Source organism: Dermacentor albipictus, chromosome 8, assembly GCF_038994185.2.
Source record: "Dermacentor albipictus isolate Rhodes 1998 colony chromosome 8, USDA_Dalb.pri_finalv2, whole genome shotgun sequence".
NCBI classification, from domain to species: Eukaryota; Metazoa; Arthropoda; class Arachnida; order Ixodida; family Ixodidae; genus Dermacentor; species Dermacentor albipictus.
This window is the reverse complement of record NC_091828.1, coordinates 78570661-78590885: the sequence shown is the minus strand read 5'-3', so window position 1 is coordinate 78590885 and position 20225 is coordinate 78570661. Positions and strand designations below refer to the sequence as shown.

Here is a 20225-nt window from a genome sequence, read left to right as displayed (position 1 = left end):
ACCAGCCACCGCAAGCTAAGGGGAAGCGGACCAATCGCAGACGCCGGCACCGCCCTCTTCATCTGGTTATCGATTTTCAGCGCAGTGGCTCGACCTCATCGAATCCCTCTCCACTTGAGCGTGTTCCTCGCCCCATTATCAGTCAATTAGATAAGACAAGCCGCTCAGCGTAGGCAATGTTATTCGTTTTTCAAGCAAACAAAAGTGGCCTCCTGTCAACGAGGAGAGCGTTTGATTGGTTTGTTCAGACAACCCTGCGGGTACCGCCCGATGCTTACGTCGGTGGTTACGCAAATTTGACGTCAGGAGATTGGAATAAAAACATATTGGAATAGTTTTACGTTATAGGACCCCTATTTTTGTTTTCCTCGGATATCTGTATGGCCGCACTACCATCATGCCGAAACCCTTCCTGTTGCGCATAGTTCTGCACAGGCCGCGGAATCTCCTCATCCACGGACGGACATGCTTAGTCTGTCTCCTAGACTGTAAAGGGCGATCGTATTAGAATTGGTGAGAGTGCTCGACGGTGTACGCTCCGTTTCTATTCCCTACGCCACCGGGCAAAATCCTGATATCTTACGAGACCCGTTCAAGATACTTGAGAGCGTATTGACGCGCTCGGCCCAATCTTTAGCTCAGGGGTTCCCAAATTGGGCTTCCGCGACACCTCCCAGTTCTACAAACGGCATTTTAGTCTTCCACGTGTAGCCAAAACGAATCCGACCCCATTCCTGTTCGGGCATATTCTTTTTTTTACATTTCAGTTTGGACATATCAATTAAAACCGCCACATCCGCATCAGAGTAATGGAAGGGGCGTTGGTACCGCAGACCTCAGGGCAGGCAGGTGGGGCAAGAAAGTTTTGGGACGCCTGCTCTCGCTCTTAGGTCGTAACCGATGTTCTCGTAGAAACAAATACACCTCAACTCGTCTCTGCAGCTGCGTCGGCGCTGTACCAGGGTTGCGTCTCTCGGAAGGGCCACACTTACGAGCGCCTCGAAGAGGTTCTGTCGTTCCTCAGGGACCGCGGACTGCACTGGCCCCAACGGGTGACAGGCGTGGGCGCCACCAAGCACGCCCTGAACGTCATCCTCGACCTCCTCATCAACTGGGGCGTGCCCTTCTGGCTCGAGATAAGCCTGAAACAACTGCCTGGCGACACCAGGCACGTGTCTCTATACGCGGTCAGCTATAGAGGCGGCACCGCCCCCGCGGCCCGCTTCCCTAATTTCACCATCTTCGGTAACCTTTGAACAGATAAAAGCATTACTCATTAAAGGCTTTGCTCGTTAGACACGTCTTCTCCGTTTACCTTATGCGCCTGCAGTATGTGAATTTAGCTGCATTACATGAATTGCTTGTATTGACTTTCAGACCGCGCGAGATGATGGGCTAGTTGGTTTGACATGCCAGTGTGCTTTAGCTTAGTACGACACATTAGACCCACTCCGCATGCGCATCCTTTGCCGTGGGCTACCGCGGTGCTACCTCCGGTTACCATTATTGAGTAACAACCAGGCAGCGCCTGGACCGCGCGCGTTGTTCAATTTAAATTCGCGATTTCATTCACCGTCGTGACAACAAAAAATCAATCGCAACAAAGGCCAGTGGCACTTAGTCTCATCCCACACTGGACGAAGTGGACAAACTATTGAAGCACTTCTGTCGTACTTATTACGGTCAGCGTTCTATTTTGGCACTGCGAGATCTGGGGACGAAATGCAAAAACGCCCGTGTCTCCGCGCATTGAGGGCACGTTAAAGATCACCTGGTGGCCAAAATTAACCCGAAGTCCCCCGATTCAGCGTGCCTCATAATCAAATCCTGCTATTGGCACTTAAAACCTTAGAATCCATTTATTCAAGAGGGACATGCACGGGGAACGCCACGATCTCTGTAGAACCCTTTGCCTTCTTTCAAAGGCAGTAAACGAGTGTATTTTTCATTTTTCTTTCTTAAGGTTCTGGACGAGTTCTTTCAAAAAGTTTAGATAATTATGTGCCAAAGTACGAGATAGATATAGTTATAGAGACTCCCAAATATATTGGGTACTCCTTGATAAGCTTTAATTGGGGGGGGGGGGGGAACGGGGCTATATAGGAGATGGAGAGTTGGACTTCAGTGTGAGTTGACTCCACATTTTTCGCTTATCAACGAAGCCGACAGGAAAAGTCCGGCTTCACACATTAAAACAGTCCTTCAAATTTACTGGGCATTGAACTATGCAGTTTATCGCGGTGGCCTTGCTAAAAGAAAACGCTCGCCGTTTTCTAAGGTTGTGACCAAGCACAGTTTATAAGGTTGTGACCAAGTTATAAGGTTTATAAGGTTGTGACCAAGCACAGTTTGTTAAATAATGTGTGACATAGTACACACAAATCTAGCTCTTGCACGTTGCGCGGAGACAAGCAGTGTTTCTTTTCTTGAGGGCCACTTTTATGCGCCCGTTCCTGCGTTGGGCGTCACCGTCCCTCGGCGTAACCAAGCGAACGAGCACAGCGAAGGATTAAAGAGGGAACGCGGAGCGCAGCGGGGGATGAAAAACGGCGACGGCGAAGAAAGTGCAAGGAGAAAAAGCGACCAGGTCCCACGTGACTTGGGCGCTGCTCGATGCTAGTGACACCCTCGGATGAGCGACAAGTTGGGGCCAGCTTTCCGAGCTAGTCTTTCAACTATGGGGACGCATAAATTTGCTCGTTGTAAAGGCAAAGCCATCGTAGTAGTCTTTGTTGTCGAGGCCTTTATGCTGTATATAGGAAGTCGACCGGGGCATAATGAATCCTTCATTGTACAGGTGATTCCGCTGTAGAGGCATTCGACTTTATTCTACAAATTTTACCACACAGGTTAACCCACTTTGGCCTTAAGCATATAATCTTTATGCAAGGTCATTTCAATCCTGTGTGTGTGTGTATGTGTGTGTGTGTGTGTGTGTGTGTGTGCGCGCGTGTGTGCGTGTGTGCGTGTGTGTGTGTGTGTTGCGTGTGTGTGTGTGTGTGTGTGTGTGTGTGTGGGTGTGGGTGTGTGGGTGTGTGTGTGTGTTCTTTCGGATGTCCCTTTTTACGCAAGAAAATTTGAGGACGCTTGAGTTTCGCGTTTAAGAGTGAACGCCATAGCATTCGAAGATCCCTCACGCTTCCCGGCAACTCCAGCTTATGTAACTGTGATGTTTAACGGGAAACGCTGGCGCCAAATGCTATTCACGAAGGTGAGCTTTCTGCTAGAAATGACACGCAATGCTGCGGAGGCGAGTGCCATCTGGAGATGTCGCAAGGAAACGGACGCGCCGCTCCATTGCCTCCAAAATTGGCTCGCGCCAATCTTGGAGGCCATGACCCCCCTATGAAGAGTAAAAACGTTGGAAAATGTGTTTGTGTTTCCGCGTAACAGAAATATGTCTTCTCGCATATTCATATTACAGGCCGGTGCTGTCCTGCCTGTAAATTGTTTTTAGATTCTACCTTACGATTTTTCTGACGCATGGTACTTTCAGGAATTAAATTAGTTCAGCAACGCCTCTGCGTCACTCGGATGGCCTGCGTGTTAGCGGCTCAGAATTATTTTTCGCTAGGCGACGTCCGATGCCGATATCGGATTTTTTTGCGACACGGGGTCCTTAATGCTGTCGCGTTACTAACGTTTAGCGGTCCCCGTGAACTTGCTCAATAAAAGTCCTATTGAAAAGGCGCTTCTCATCCGCCGCCGACAGGCATCAGGGATGTTTATTGTGCATACTCATTTACGCTTGGGTTGAAGTTTACTCACGGGAAAAGTGCGTTTCGTGCCAGTTGTCCCAGGTTTCCCAATCGTGTCCTATACGCACGGACTCCACCTTTTGAGTGCAGGTACAGCCTACACATGGCCTACAGCGAGGTCAGCGTCCACCGCGCCAAGTGGCTCAACTACTCCAAGGCGTACGGCAAGCGGCTCGAATACGTGCGTTCCATGTACAGACTGTACGGGGCCGGAGACACGCCGCTGGCCCAATTGCGGGACCTGGTGGCCGACGAGGACGCGTGGGTTCGCGCCGTCACCGAGGGCATCGCGAGCTCCAACCGCGTCATCATGAAGCTGCGCTTAGCCCACCTCGACCAGCTCACTCCGAACGTGAGCAGCCACCGCTGGCTGGACTACCTGAATGACCACCTGCGTCCGCACCGCCTCTCACCGGACGACAATCTGCTGCTCGTCGACAAGATTGTGAGCACCGTGACCAACAACATCTTCGAGAGGTATTGCGTGTCTCATACTTTTGTAGGGAACGGAACATCAGAGCTCTCAAAAACGGCGACTTGTCTTTTTCGAGACTACCTTATTACACTGTGTCACTTTTCGGTCTACTTCGTTATAATGTTGTTGTTTTTTCACAATACAAATTGCTCGTCAACCTCGGGTGCACTTTATTTCTTCAATGCTGTGCATTCGCATAGTGTTCCTGAGGTGTAAAGTACCGGAAGCGCCAGTGATATAAAAAGAAGTTCGGCAGCATGTTACATTCCCTGTAACACTTGAAGGCGAAAGCCTGCTGCACACTTGGTAATGAATTGAGTCATAAAATCGAGGACCAGACTTCTTGCAAGACATAACGAGCCGCAGTGTGAATTACACGCGTGGCGCTCTTAGGTACCCCCCCCCCCCCCCCTCCCTTTCGGTGAAACGAAACATCCCTGCGCCAGCCAATATATCGCGAAATGAAAACACATATAGAGTTGCGCTCAAATGTCGTATTAAGGAGTATCGGAATCGTCTGTGAACTTCTTTTTCTGCAGCACTCCCATGTGTCACCATGTTGCAAATACTAGCTCCTCTGTGTTTCTTGTGCTCAAGTAGTCAATTCGGGCACCGTAAAGCAAGGCACTGCCATTTGTGTTATCGTAAAAATATTATTTCTTGCCCTTGTCTTTGCCGTCTTTGTAAAATACTTTGAACATCCTCATATCCTCATCCTCATCGTTTTCATCCTCTGCAATAAGTTTACCATCTCTTTCTCACCTTCTTTTCGTGTGTGTGTGATTGCCAACCTTCCTTAGCTCTTCCATCGTTCCGGGTCTCTGAGGTATAAAGATATCTGAGCACTCTAGCTACCCACCTATGTTCATCGGTGTTCCCGAATATTTTCTCTAAACTAACTCTGGCTCTGCGAGCCTCCGACTCCAAAAGAGGGCCGGTCCAGATTGTGCACTATATACTCTGCGCAAGTAGAAGTCTCCATGAACCTGTGGGTGATATTGACGGAGCAGGCAGTTTTAGGCGTAAGAAACTACGCGTGCAACGACCTTCAAATCCGGGAATGTTTGTGGTACCAATGAATGATCCACTTAAAACGCACAGCTATAGCCCTGCCGCAAGTTCTTTCTGTGACGCATTTCTCCTCCTCATTCTGCCCTCAAGCTTCAGCAACGCAGCCATCCTGGAGCAGGTCGCGTGGCGCTTCATCGAGGACTACTCGTACGCCAACTCGTACGCCGCCGCCGTCGCCACGTTCGGCAACAGAGAAGCCGTGGCTCGCTTCAGGCCCCGCAAATGCTACTCGTTCACCGAGAGCCGCTTCCAGAAGTGGCTTTTCGTGTGGAGGGTCGGTGAACAGCTGCAGCCGCGCTTCCTGAACACCGTCAAAGCCATCTTCGAAGACTTGCGGAACACCACCCAGCGGCTGCTCTCTGACGCGGCGCCTTGGATAGATCCGGCCGCCCGAATCGAGGCGGTGGCCATATTGGAGCGGTTGCACATGGAACCGTTCTGGTCGCTGTTCGGTGCGGAGGGATTCAAACCGATGCTGCCTCCCAGCGCCATCCACAAGTACCTGGACGCCTTCCCGAGGCAATTTTCATCGCCATTGAAAGGCTGGATGCAGGTAACCGGGCAACATTGAAAACATTGACAAAACTATAGTCGGCGTCAACCTAAAACATACAAACAAGCTCCACCCGCAAAAACGCCATGCACTTGCCATTCACGTCTGAAAGAGAGCCGAGCCAGCTGTAGTCCACTAACAGCTTAGTGACATTGCCTTTTTTTATAAGTTCTGGGTCAATCGAAAAAAAAAAGATCGTTGTTCCAAACTAAAATATTATCTTCGTCCTTAAACCAGTGACCTAAAGACAATTCTCTACGGAAAGAATTGTCGTAATCTCGCCCGAGCGCTTTACACAAGGAAAATAGGCGAACATAATTGTCCCCCGGTCTTCGGAAATTGAATGTTCACCACCGGCACCACCTCTCTCCGGAGGCCGCTATCCGCCGACCCCTGCTAGAGTTACTGTATAGGCTCCCTTTAGATAGGCTCCATCCAATACGATAACTCTAACCCCTTACCCTGCCGCTTGTTACCATCGCGCACAGAGAGGCGTGTTCAGACGAAAGCGCGTAAATTATCGCTGATTGAGCTGGTTGAGGTTTTCGTCCCTTATCGCGGTTATAACAGCCAGTGTCGAAGACATCGCACAGTGCTTCTGCAAATATGATCCGTATTGAGGTCACAGGGAAACTCTATGTTTTGGAGCCAACTTGTCAACATTCGTCCACGGCGGCCGCATTTCGATGGGGGCGAAATGCGAAAACACCCGTTAGCTTATATTTAGGTGCACGTTAAAGAACCCCAGGTGGTCAAAATTTCCGGAGTCCTCCACTACGGCGTGCCTCAACATCAGAAAGTGGTTTTGGCACGTAAAACCCCAAATATTATTATTATTAACTTGTCAACATCGATTAAAATTCCGCGTTTTAAAAGCAAGACATCTTGCCACAAGGAGCATAATTAGGAAAATATTTTTTAGAGCGATAGCTCTACTACTTTAGGTGCAAACCCAGAAAACGCCTGGTTCCGTAAATCTGACCTGCAAGCTGCGACAAGGTCAAACTGGGACTTAGCGTGCCACTACCGGCGGCTGTTGCATACGCCGCGTGGGCGCCCATGTCTTGAAAGCGATCTGCGACGTGTACAAAGAGCGCCGATCGAGTGCTGGTAGCTTCGTACGCGCTGTGCTTTCGACGCTTAGTTCGCGTTGAAGCCAGACGCGGCATGAAGGTCAATTCACTCGCTGCTGCTGCCGGGCCGAGGAACGTCTGCGTGTTATCTTGTGGTGCAATTGTAGATGCGGTAGTCACTGACGGTGCCGAGCAGCGTCTGTGTACTTTCCTAAAGCAAGCAAAACCGTGCTATTGCTCGACAAACTTAGTTTAACCGCATTCAATCACGGCACTTTCTTTAGCGATACTATCTCTCTTACAACTTGAGACTGACTCCAACCAAATAACTGAATTTTATTAGCCCGACGTTTCGGAGCCCATTCGGCTCCTTCTTCAGGGGGTTGTTCTTCGGGGGGTGGCGGTGTGCCGCTTTTAAAGCGTCTTTTTTGAAGAAAGTAGGGGGGGGGGGGGAACACGGGAGGTGGGGAGACACTCCACAGACGGAAAGGTGGGGGGGAACAAAAGGAAAGGGGGGGTTGTGTTGTTGACCGCTTCCAAGGTGCTGCGATGACTGGTGCTGGGTGGAGTGCTCACGAGGGTGCCCTTGATGGGCCGCGGGGGGGGGGGGGGGGGAGGTTACAGGGTCGCGCCGACGTTCTGTGTTGGTGAAACGAGCGGGAGTCTATCTGGCTGTGCGTCCCTTTCTTCTTTTCGTCATGTCGCCAAGGCCATGGACATAGACCGAGGGTAGGTTGCCCTTCACACGGTTTATGTTATTCTCCGTATTCTGAATGTGCCATGACTCCAGTAGTTCCAGATTCCATGACTACAGATCTTTTTTTTGCTTTAAGAGCAGAAAAATCTATGGACTTTAGCTGTCCTATGCGACACAAATGCAGGTCAGGTGTTGGACTGTGGAGGTCGCGTGCTGGGCTGCGATAGTGTATACACTGCAATCGTCCATAGTCTGAAGACAGCGCTTGGAGCTGGCGTCTCAATAGCGTGCTGGCCACTTATGCAGAAGGTGCACGTAAACATACGCGAGCAAAATGGCTACAAGCGTGCACTCAGCGTCGAGGACATCCAGGCCCGAAAGAAGCGTCGCGCGCGCGAAGCAGGGATGTCTACGCTACTCATCGAAATTTATTGCAGACCGCGAATGTATGTATGCAGTGTGTACACACAATTATATTAATTAATCGAATTACGTACAGCTCAGAATTAAATTAATGTTTAACATTTTTGTCCCGATGCGATGTACCATGTGAGGCCATGATAATGCTCAACCCTGTCAGAAATTATGAACAATAACGCACAACAACGCCTCAAGCAAACATATACATGTCCCTGTGGGTTCTGCGGACTACGCAGACAAGCAGCAGTGGTGAACGCAAGGTAACATTTAAAATCAACTCACCCCTCTCGTATTGGACTAAACGCTGAAGAAATTACACATTCACCGCCAATGTCACCGCGAGTTATCGTCATTCAAAGCAAACAGCAAACAAAGCTTCGCTTGCATCGATTCCCACAGTGCGTAGGATCTGCATATTTCTTTTTTAATCGGCGCCCTCCGGCGGCGTACAGGGGCCACTAGTGGTTGCCAGACGCCGGAGGCGAAACAGAAGCTTGCTGAACCGAAACTGTGTACTCCCACACTACTCCCCTTCCTCCTAAATATGAAGAGACAAGTATATTATAGCAAGGACGTCGACAGCACAAGTATAGGTTAATAGTGAGTCATGTCCCAAGCCACTGAGGTTGATGCACAGTTCTTCCTGAATTCGTATCGCACATGTGTGTGAATCTCGTTCATTATTCGGTGTCGATGTGGTTGAGTTGTTGATCTACTTGCATTGGTTTCAGTCGGCCTACGGAGATGACTTCGGATCGCGTAAGAATTTCAACTGTGGAAGGGTTCGGATTGCGACAAGTACTTTGAACGGGCCGTCGTGTGGTGGCTGAAGGGGTTGCTCGAAGCATCGCGGCACATGAAAGCGTGGGTGCTGTTAGGCAAGTATTTGGATAGATAGATAGATAGATAGATAGATAGATAGATAGATAGATAGATAGATAGATAGATAGATAGATAGATAGATAGATAGATAGATAGATAGATAGATAGATAGATAGATAGATAGATAGATAGATAGATAGATAGATAGATAGATAGATAGATAGATAGATAGATAGATAGATAGATAGATAGATAAACTTTATAAAAAGAATCATCAGAAAACCGCTAATGGTCGGGGCCCTTAGTCCAGGGCTCCGCTGGCTCTTGCCATCTTCTCAGCTCTCTTTATCAGCTTGAGCTGGTCGTCGAGGGCTGAGCTGGCCAGCAGTGCCTCCCATTGCTCCCTCGTGGTGTTCGTGTCTAGGTGTTCTATGTTTTGTAGTGTGCACTCCCACGTAATGTGGTATAGGGTTGGCGTGGCCCCACACCATGGGCATTAGTCCCTGTAGGCTGTGGGGTGTATCCGATGTAATATGTGTAGGTTCGTGTAAGTGCCTGTCTGGAGCCTACGCCAGGCAGCGGCATCTTCTGTCTTTAGATTTCGATGGGGTGGTGGATATCGCAAGCGACGCCCTCTGTGGTAGTTAACGATGGCTGAATACTCGAGGTCGACAGGGTCCGGGTCTTCTGCAGCCGGCGTGATGAGTGCTCGGTTATGTACGAATCCTCGAGCTGCTCTGTCGGCCCTCAGGTTGCCCGTGATGCCAATGTGGCCCGGTATCCAGATGATGGTTTGGGTGGTGAAGTCCTCAGGGTACTCCTTAAGTATTCGGGCTAGGATTTGTGCAGCAGGTCTTCCAATTCTTCCTTGTAGGAAGTTGCAGCAGGCCTGCTGGGAATCCGTGAGGATCGTCAGTGGTTGGTTTGCGTGTAGGCCCTCGCGGATGGCTAACGCGATGGCCATCTCTTCAGCTTCCGTAATCGTGCAGGGGCGGGTCGATGCAGCGGAGGTAACGTGGCCTCGGTGGTCGCATGCCACTGCCACTGCGCCCTTGTTGTTCATCCCATACATGGCGGCGTCCGTAAAACGGGCCGTGGTATTGAACCCGAACGCTTTCTCCATGTACTGGGCCCTTGCTCTCCTCCTGCCGGAGTGTAGGTTAGGGTCCATGTTGCGTGGTATCGGGGCAACGTGAAACCTGTCCTGGACGTGACGAGGTATTAAGCAGGTTTCTTGGGTTCGTGTTGTTATTGCTGGGAACCCCAAGGTTTGCAGGACCTGCCGGCCCGTGTGAGTCCGCGCTAATCTCTGTTGTTGCGAGACGTAATGGGCTTCTGTCAGTTCGCTGAGGGTGTTGTGCAACCCTAGCGCCAATAATTTTTCAGTCGATGTACTCATCGGCAGGCGGAGAGCGGTCTTGAACGCCATCCTCAAAAGTATGTCGGCCTGCTTCGTCTCGGACTGTGTGAGGTGGTAGTAAGGCAGGCTGTATGTGATTCTGCTCACCACCAGACTACTGACCAGTCGGAGGGTGTCCCTTTCCTTCATTCCTCTGTTCTTGGATGTTACGCGGGAGATCATGCGTGATATCGCCTTGACACTGGTTTTGAGGAGTGTAAGGGTGTGTGTAGCGCGCTGGTTGGACTGCAACCACATGCCCAGCACCCCCAGCAATGGCTTCTCTGGTATGAGGCCCCCGTTGAGGCGTACCTCGAGTCTTCTTGTTGGGCCTGTGGGGACTGCGTGGTTACCCCGGCCTCGCCAGACTCGTAGGAGCTCAGATTTTTCGGGCGAGCATTGTAGTCCCCGTTGGCTCACGTATTCTTGGATTAGATTTGCTGCAGTTTGCAGGAGTTTTTCTTTTTCAGCGAGGGACCCTGTTGTGGTCCAGAGTGTTATATCGTCTGCGTAGATTGCGTGCCGCAGACCTGCTACGTCCTGCAGTTTGCTTGCGAGGCCGATCATGGCGACGTTGAACAGCGTGGGAGAGATGACAGCACCTTGTGGTGTTCCCGTGTTGGGAGGGTGGTAGACTGGGGTCTGGATCTCTCCCATCTTCAGCTCCGCCGTGCGGTGGCTCAGGAAGCTCTGAACATACTTGTACGTTCGCACGCCGCAGTTGATGTTGGCCAGCCCTTCTAGGATTCCTTGGTGGCTGACGTTGTCGAAAGCCCCTTTAATGTCGATTACTAGGAGGACGTGTTCGCCGCAGCGGGAAACGTTGCTGAGGACTTCTTCCTTGATTTGGAGTAGCACATCTTGTGTGGACAGGCCTGCGCGGAAACCGAACATGGTGTCCGGCAAGTGTTTGTTATCTTCCAAGTGTCTCTGTAGTCTCGTGTTCATAATTTTTTCGTACACCTTGCCGAGGCAGGACGTGAGCGATATGGGTCTGAGGTTTTCAATTGCCAATTTCTTGCCCGGTTTGGGGATCATGATTATTCGTGCGCGTTTCCACATCACCGGTACCGTACCTTGTTCCCATTGTTTGTTGAGAAAAGCCGTGAGCGCAGAGATAGACTTGTCGCTCAGGTTTCTGATCATCGAATTTGTGATCTGGTCCGTGCCCGCCGCTGTGTTACGGGTGGTGGCTGCGATGACCGCTCTCATTTCATTTTCGGTGATAGGTTCGTCCATTAGCGGGTTGGGTTGTCCTGTGTAGGGTGTTCTACATGGTTGCGTGGGAGTGGGATCTCCATAGCACTTGGTCTTGATGGCATCGATGAGGTCTTGTTGGCTGCCTGGGTAGGTGTGTAGTAACCGTTCCAGAGCCCTGTGTCCTTCTCCTTTGGTTTTGGTGGTGTCCAGGTTGACTTTGAGGATGTGCCACGTCTTGGCCGTGTCCAGCGTGCCACCGAAGGAGTCACAGAATCTATACCAGTTCGCAGAAGCGAGTTGCATGGCATATTCCTCTGCTTCCGCTGTTATTTGTGCTATGCGCGTCTTCAGTTTCCTGTTATATTTCTGTTTTTTCCAGCGGCGGGTAAGGCCCCGTTTCGCATCCCACAGGTGTAGTAAGTGGGGATCCACCTCTGGGGTCTCTTCCGTTCTTGCAATTTCCTTTGTGTGGCGCTGTTTATGTCGACGGAGGTTGTCACACCAATCTTCCAGATTCGTGATTGTGTCGGCGTCCTGTTCTTGGGCTTCCCTGATTTTTCGCCAGTGAGTGAGTTTAGCTGTGCCGATCTGCCTGCGTAGGCGTCCAGTCTGTAGTGTTATGTTTAATATGAAGTGATCGCTGCCTAGGTTTTCGAGTGTGTTGAGCCATTCGGCTCGAGTGGCTTGAGTGATGAAGGCGAGGTCGGGAGTGGTGTCGCGTGTTACGCTGTTCCCTTCCCTCGTCGGTATGTTCGGGTCTGTGATGAGTGTGAGGAGACACTGTTCAATTAGTGTTTGTAGCTGGAGACCCTTCCAATCCTGCCTCTGGTAGCCCCACAGGGTGTTCTGAGCGTTGAAGTCGCCCATGATTACCAGGGGACTGTCTTTAGCGAGGCGGAGGGTGTCCCCAAGGAGTTTTCCTATGTTTGCCCGCCTTTGGCTAGGGGGGCAATAAATGTTGAGTACGAAGGCGCTCTGTTTCTGGTTGCCTTTGTATATTATTTCGAGAAGTACATGTAGTACGTCCACGTCGTCTATGGGTTTGTGTTGTATGGTTGTGATGTTTCTGTCTACTAGTGTGGCTACCTTCCACTTGCCGTCTTGACTTGTGTGGTATTCTTCGTAGCCATGTAGTGTTGGTCGGGTACCGGGCTCTTGTAGGGCTATGACCCCTGGTGGTTTTGAGGAATGAGCGATCAATTGTGCCAGCAGCCCTTTCTTCCTGCGGTACCCACGGCAGTTCCATTGCCAAATTCGGACACGTAGACAAGAGTGTTCTCCTTCGCTCGAGTCGGCGTGGGGTGGAGGCTGTGCATCATAGTCCGCAAGCGTGACACATACAGGAGATGATCGGGAAAGTGCTAGTTTTTGCTCGCTTCCATAAATTGGCCAGGGTGGCGAAGGGTTGTGCCATAGAGCAACTCAGCGCTTCTACATTTCAAGTGACTTTTCCGCGTTAAGGCAATACGAATGACTAGCAGGACTTCGGTTCACCGACATGTTCCTCCGTAGGCAGTTGTAGAAGGTTTGAGCTGCCTATGCATTCGCTCATCCAGGCCGTTAGCTGCTGGGTGGTACGCAGTGGTGCGAATACAATGTGTGCCACGGAGAGCGAGAAGCTCCTCGAAGATGGAAGACCCAAACTGGCGTCCGCAGTCTGTTGTGATGGTGTATGGTGTTCCGAAGCGTGCAATCCATGGCTGCAAGGATTGCCTTTGCGACGGTCTCAGCAGAGATATCTCGCATAGGAAAGGTTTCTGGCCAGCGAGTAAGCGATCGACACAGGTAAGAATGTAGCAACAATCTTGGGAAGGTGGGAAAGCGCCAGGTACGTCGACGTTGACTTCTCTGATCCAGGTGTCTGGTGGCAGGAAGGTTGATAATGGAGTCACAGTGTGGTGCTGTTTTTCGCCGTCTTTCATCCGCCGCTGCTCTCCACGTTCGCTCTTTAATCCTTTGATGCGCTCGATCGCCGAGGGGACGACGCCGACGCTAAACGCTGGAACGCCTGCGCTCTCAAATGCGTCAAGTTCGACTTGCGCACAAGCCGCGGAGATGATAGCTTCGAATTGTTGTTTGAATTGGTGGCGGAGTCATTGGAAAAAGCATACATCCTCATCCTTGTAGGCCTTCCACCTAGCGCAAGTGCGTTATTGATCTAACTCAGTTGCTCAAAGTTTAATGTCTGAGAAAATTTGTAAAATACAGCTTGCGCACAGGCTGCAGACATGGTACCGTTGTATTGTAATTCGAATATGTGAAAACCATAATTCAGAACACCCGTATACATTTGAGGTGCTACAAAGGTATAACTTCCCCAAAGTGTTTGTAAGCATGCTGTGCATATTGTAGTTGGGAACAATGGGAGCTATTACTTAATAGCCTTTTGGCACGTAGCGAAGGGGAATGTGGCAGAGCTTTCCTTTGTAACCTGTATTCGTGCTTGCGATCGACTCGTTCTTGAAGCGTTTTAGTGAGAGCCCGTTTATAAGAGGACTTTCTATGCAGGGAACAGGGGCCCTATGACGTAAAACTATTCCAATGTGCCTTTATTCCAATCTCCTGACGTCAAACTTGCGTAACCGCCGACACAATCATCGGGCGGTCACCCTCAAGGTTGTCTTAACAGACCAATCAAACGCTCTCCTCGTTCATAGGAGATCAGTTTTGTTTGCTTGAAAAACAAATAACATTGCCTACACTGAGCGGCTTGGCTTATCTAATTGGCTCACAAGAGGCGAGGAGCGCGCTCAAGTGGAGAGGGATTCGATGGGGCCGAGCAACTGCACTAACAATCGATAACCGGATGAAGAGGGTGGTGCCGGCGTCTGTGATTGGTCCGCTTTACCTTACATAGCTTGCGTTATCTCGTCGACAATCGCGGCGGCATGCAACGGAAGCTTATAAATTAAGCTAAAGCTAATCCTCAGTAAAGAAGAGTTTCCAGAACGGCCACGAACGTTACACGGCCACGCAAAAAGTTTTATTGCACGCAATTAAGCCCATGCTCTCTGGCAAGTGCGAGCAGCCAGTGCCTGAGCGATCGGCGGCAGCCATCTTTTATTCCTTTCGGAACTGGGCAGCCTGCGGCTATTCAGAATAAAATTCAATTTTGTTCAGCTTATTAATGCATCTTTAACGCGTACACGTCACTTTGGCGCGGTGAGTTTTTGCGGTTTTGTGACATCGCATGACAGGCAGGTGAAGTGGGTGCAGCCCGAAAACTGTTGACCAATAGCCGAAGGCTAATGGCGAAAAGGCGTCGAATCAAAAATAACTATTTTTCTTGCGTTCGGTCAAATAATGCATAGTCAGTATGTACACGTCATATGAGATAGGGAGCTATCGCGGTTTTCGTGACGTCGCGTGACAGACAGGTGAAGTGGGGGTGGCCCAAAAAGGTTTTTGACCAATCGCGGAAGGCTGGTTTCAGAATTGGAATAGAAAAGTTTGGAATAGTTTTACGGTATAGCGCCCCAGGATGCATAAAAATATCAGCGTATGCTGATGGCATTACTTTGTTGTTACGAGATCGGGAAGTCGTGTTACGTTATCCAAATCTGGACTCAGTCGATGACAACACGCCTTCGGAAGATCAGATATACATGTTCTCAGTTTCGACAGCCGTTCATTACACACTGCGACGTCCCCTTGTTCTTGACACGCCACATAGCACTGGTGGCGCCTTTCAGTAAGTGAAGTTTTCAAAGTCAGCATTTTCAGAAAATTCGCCAAGTAAGGTGCATGCATTGGCTAGACAAGTGGTAACGTTGACTTGTAACGTAAAAGTTTCACAAAAACACTTCCGCTCGCTTGGGAACTAGAACACTGTCGTTAGTTTCAGACGACGTGATGGATCTGGAGCCTTGTGTGAGCCGCGTACCGTTGTTGCAGTAAAATTTTGTACGAAGTAACAATTCGACATGTTTCCAAATTTCATTAATTGCTGTGTTCAAAGTATTTATTTAGTGTGAGGTGTATTCCTCCATGATGTATACTAGGGTGCGCTAACATAAAGTTATTCCAATCTGCTTCTATTTAATTTCTGCCATTAGCCCTTGACGATTGGCCGAAAATTCCCGGACCATGCCCCCTTCAGGTGTCTGACTCGCGTCACCGAAAACTGCGAAAAAAAAAACTCCGTCTGCTGTGACACGTACACAAGATAACGCATGATTAGGGCGAACGAAATAATAACAATTCATTCCGATTATATGCGTTTTTCGTCCTTAGTCCTCCACTATTGGCCAAGTTTCTCAGGCTGCGCTCACTTCCCCCATCTGTCGCGCGACGTCACAAAACCGCCAAAAAAAAAAAACTTAACCACGTTACGGTGACGCATAGGCACTAAAGATTCATTCATATGCCGAACAAAGCTCAATTCTTTTTTTTAATTGCCGAGGACTGCTCCGTTCCGAAAGGAAAAGACGATGACTGGTCTCAAGTTACTCTGGCACTGGCCTCTCGGAGCTGCCGGCGAGAACGAATTCCTTCCCTGATAAGAAAAAAATTCCGCGGCAATATAACGCTGTCGAGCCCTTTCAGCACGTGGTATTCTTGTGGTATATTTGACTCCCAGTTGCACGCCTCCGTGCTTTTCGACCAGCCACCGCAAGCTCAGGAAGGACAAGCGGAGCAATCGCAGATTCCGGCGCCACTGTCCTCACCCGGTTACTACTTTAAAGGTACACTAAAGCGAAATAATAAATCAGTTGATACTAATAAAGCATTGTTTGAGAACCCTGCAGACAGTCATTTCAAAATAATAGTTTGATTATAAGATGAGAAAATGAAGGTCGAAGTATGAGTATTCGAATTTCGCGCCAAAACCCCGACGCCAGCACGTCAGGGATTCCAAAGTATGTTTTCCTGTTTACTCCGCGTTTTCTGTGTAAAGGTTCTCGAAACTTGCCATGTTTAATAGTTGGTTTCTTTAGAACGCAATGTAGTAAATCTGTACCGCTATATAATTAAGTAGGCCCTAGAAGATGCCACCAAAATCCATGGCGTCAAGGCGACCAGGTGCGGAACTTCAAGGCGGCGTCACCACCCGTCTTTCGTTCTTGCTCTTTTTCTTGTTTACCAAGCGTTTTATCGTGGTAAGAGTGGTGGTTTTGGTTTCATATAGAGCTAATTAACTGATGCAGAAAAAATCATTTTTCTCTCTAGCGTCCCTTTAACTGCGCTAGCCCGGCCCCACTGCATCCCTTTCCCATTTTACGTGCTCCTCCCCTCTTTTCGGCCAGTTATATAAGAAACACCCGTGAATGTAGGCAATGCTGTCCGCTTTGAGGGCAAACAAAAGCGATCTCCCATAAACGAGGGGAGCGCTTGATTGGGCTTTTCAAACAAGCTGCGGGTCACAACGCGATGCTTGCGTCGGCGATTAAGTACACCTGACGTCAGGAGATTGGAATAAAATCGAAATGTAATAGTCTTACAATGTACGGCCCCTGTTTGTACACGCTCAACATGATCCACGCATCTTGTAATGAAATGTTTTGATCGCATAACAGGTGGTATCAAAAAGTTTCGACACTGACTCTGTTTTGGAAACAAGGATTTTATCAGTGTGCTCTCACACACTGCCACGGTCGAAATGGCCCCTTTGCAGAGCAATACGGCGCTCGGAGCACTTTTTTCCATCCTTTCGAACATGTCCTAGAAGTCTCCTTTCCAGAAGTGTTCGAAGACCTTCCGTCATTCGTGCTTCATTTCAGCGATTGGGTCAAAACTGCAACTTTAGCTGGATTTTCATAAGCACACGTATTTAAATTTTGGTAAAGAGAGTGAAATTAGCGGGAGCTAAATCGGGCGATTTGGGTGAGCGTTGAGGAGAAACATTGTTCCTTCGGGCGAGATGCTCGCTTATGCGGAGTGCTCAGTTGCTGGGTGCCTTATCGCCGTACAGCAACTGCAGCAGCATCTGGCCGTTGGGCATAAATTGCTGACGCACAATGTCACAACAGCCAAAAAAGGCGGTGAGCATGTACTTCATCGAGCTGTACACTTGTCCGGCCTTTGTTTTGGTCGTAGAGACGTTGGGCTTTTCCAGTGCGACGACTATTGCGTGTACCCAGGATGGTAACGTGCGTAAAGCAAGGTGCTACGCAATACAAACGTGGACGAGAAGAGAACAAGGGCGGGCCCTCACCTTGCTTACAACGATGAACGACCGTCTCGCCCAACAACGTGCACTATTCGTAACCGAACCCGCCGTGGTTGCTCAGTGGCTATGGTGCTGGGCTGCTGAGCGCGAGGTCGCGGGATCGAATCCCGGCCACGGCGGCCGCATTCCGATGGGGGCGAAATGCGAAAACACCCGTGTACTTAGATTTAGGTCCACGTTAAAGGACCCCAGGTGGTCAAAATTTCCGGAGTTCTCCACTACGGCGAGCCTCATAATCAGAAAGTGGTTTTGGCACGTAAAACCGCATAATTTAAATTTTTTTCTTCTCGACGAGCATGCCGTTCTTGTCTAAGCTACTAAGCAACGAAAAAAACAGGACACGCTCAGTATGCAGTATAGGTCTGTTCGATTCAGCCAAGTTTCTCTGCACCTTCTGCACCTATTCACGGTGCGCTGCACTTAGGCCTTCGGTTCCCCGAGGTGCAGCGGTGCGCCCTGCACCCCAGTGCACGATTGAACGGTGTGCAAGGCAAGGTGCCGCCGCGGTGCAGTGCACCCTTGAACCTTGCAGCGAGTGGGCGCTGCCCGGCACACCATAACTGGCACCACGCCCTGCACCTTTTCGTTTGTCGCGCCGTGCACCTTTTTTTTCGGAATCGAGCAAACCTTATGCGTGCACAGCCTTTGCACCAGCGGCGATGACTGCGCAGGCTGCCGACCTGCACCGTCGCACGTTCCCCGGCTGGCCCCTCAACGACTCGCTGCTGCACCGGCACGGCGAGTACTCGTTCCCGGTGCAGTACGACTACTGGTGGAACTCGGTGTTCCTGCACCTGGCCGTGGCGGCGCCGCCCATGTTCTACACGGACGCGCCCGCTTCGGTCAACTACGCGGCCTTCGGCACGGCCGTGGCCAGGCAGCTGGTCAGGGGCTTCGACCCGCAGGTGGGTGTCATCCTCCGCCGCGCTTGGCCGAGACCCCGCGGGTGCGCGTAATCGTGTGAAGGTCGTGTGTGCGCACACGCTCGTGGGGCGCCATAACGTATTTCTGGCCCCTTCAATCCGGTTCCGGCATTTCAGCGGGCCATTTCGATTGGCCGTCTCGTATGCCGTCCAGGACTGCGCAACGCTCATTGGTTGAAAGCACCGCCTTGTATGGGCAGTCAGGGACTGTCAGGGACGGATGATAGAATAGACCCAGTATATATGAAAGCTAATGCCTTCGCGATTCATTTCGTTATGCTCTGAGGGTGCCGCCACGGGGAGGGTGTAACTTGAACACCATCTTTTCTCACGCGGTCTCAGAGGGTGCTATTGTATAGATTCCGCCTAACATCGAATTCTGCAACGATGGTACTTTGAGCCAGTCAGAGAGGCCGTAGCAACGCCGTGTGCCAATCAGACCTTCGCAATGTCCTATGCGCACTCCCTCTGTGCACACACTTACAACCCCCGAGATCACGAGCGCTGTTCCATCTCGGGGGCCACGCTTGCTTACACGCTCCACAAAACATCAACATCGCAGAAGGGCGCGTTCCTGGACTCCAACAGAACCGTGAGGAGCTGGATGTCGAGAGCCACGCGCGAAGAGCTGCAGAAGAAGATCTCGTGCGCTGGCGGCAGATCCTCCGTGCTCATGGACGTGGCCGCCGCCCAGGTCGCGTACCGGGCCTTTCAGGAACACCGAGCGGCCGAGCCAAGACGCTACGCCGTGAGCAAGGACATCTCGCTGACGCCGGACATGCTCTTCTTCGTGACTCTCTGCCGCAGCCTGTGCGGCCGCGGTGAACTGTGTCCCAAGGTGCTGAGCAACATGGCTGCGTTTAGCCGCGCGTTCTCCTGTAAACCCGATGCGCCCATGAACCGCGCCGACAAGTGCTCCTTCTTTGAGCAGGCGTGATATCTTGCCAAATATGGAACAGTGGTTGCCGAGTTCCTTCAAGGGGCACCGTTCGTTTGTATGCCCATAGCGTTTTGCATCAGAGTTTTATGAATTGCAAATAACGTGCGATATGAGTACAATTTTGTGCTCTTTTTTTTAATACTTCGCCTGAGCTCACGAGGGTTGCAATGTGGGCTTGTTGGTAATGTATCTTAAAGGGGAGTATGGTAGCGCGATTAAAAGATGGGACAAAGAAGGCACATAGGGACAAGCGCAGTTCTTGGTCAAGATTTCAACGTACGAAAGATGTTGCGTTCCATGCAGCTCAACTTTTTTCCTGATTCTTTTATAATTTTTGCTTGCGCATTTGCTTTTTGCGTCAATCTCCGTACGGAACGTGCTTCAATTAAGAAGCTGTTACTTAAGGACGTGAGGAAAAGCGTGTGCGTTAGTACCTGGTGCTTCCATGTACGCGTCGACGTCATTAAATATTCAGCTTAGTGTATATCGTAGTTCGAAACTTTGGAATAGCCAATGAAACACAGCGGATTTATGTCTGTTCAAGTGGATTACTTTTAGGGCAGCGTTGCCTGCGCGAATAATTGCTATGTACAGGTAGATATGTTTAAGAATGTGTTACCTTCATTTTCTTAATTGTTAATTTTGGGGCACATGATCCAATTACAAAATTAAAGTTGAGCAGTAGTGAAGTCATGTTTGCTTATCAGAAATCGTAAAACTAGCAC

The 20225-nt window shown here is 50.2% G+C and overlaps 1 protein-coding gene across 3 annotated transcripts in view; it reads left to right on the top strand.

Moving 5' to 3' along the window:
* The window catches only part of LOC135921274 (membrane metallo-endopeptidase-like 1), a 31330-nt gene extending 11591 nt beyond the window's left edge, over positions 1-19739 (top strand). Inside the window, exons 4-9 of one of the 3 annotated variants that reach the window (XM_070522873.1) lie at positions 943-1168; positions 3849-4235; positions 5395-5857; positions 16048-16153; positions 18309-18542; positions 19123-19739. In XM_070522873.1, coding sequence (XP_070378974.1) covers positions 943-1168; positions 3849-4235; positions 5395-5857; positions 16048-16153; positions 18309-18542; positions 19123-19385 — 1679 coding nt within the window. In that variant the 3' untranslated portion in view covers positions 19386-19739. The remainder of the gene's footprint in view (positions 1-942; positions 1169-3848; positions 4236-5394; positions 5858-16047; positions 16154-18308; positions 18543-19122) is intronic. The other 2 variants (XM_065455599.2, XM_070522874.1) reach the window with 2 other exon arrangements.
* Positions 19740-20225: the final 486 nt, after the last annotated feature.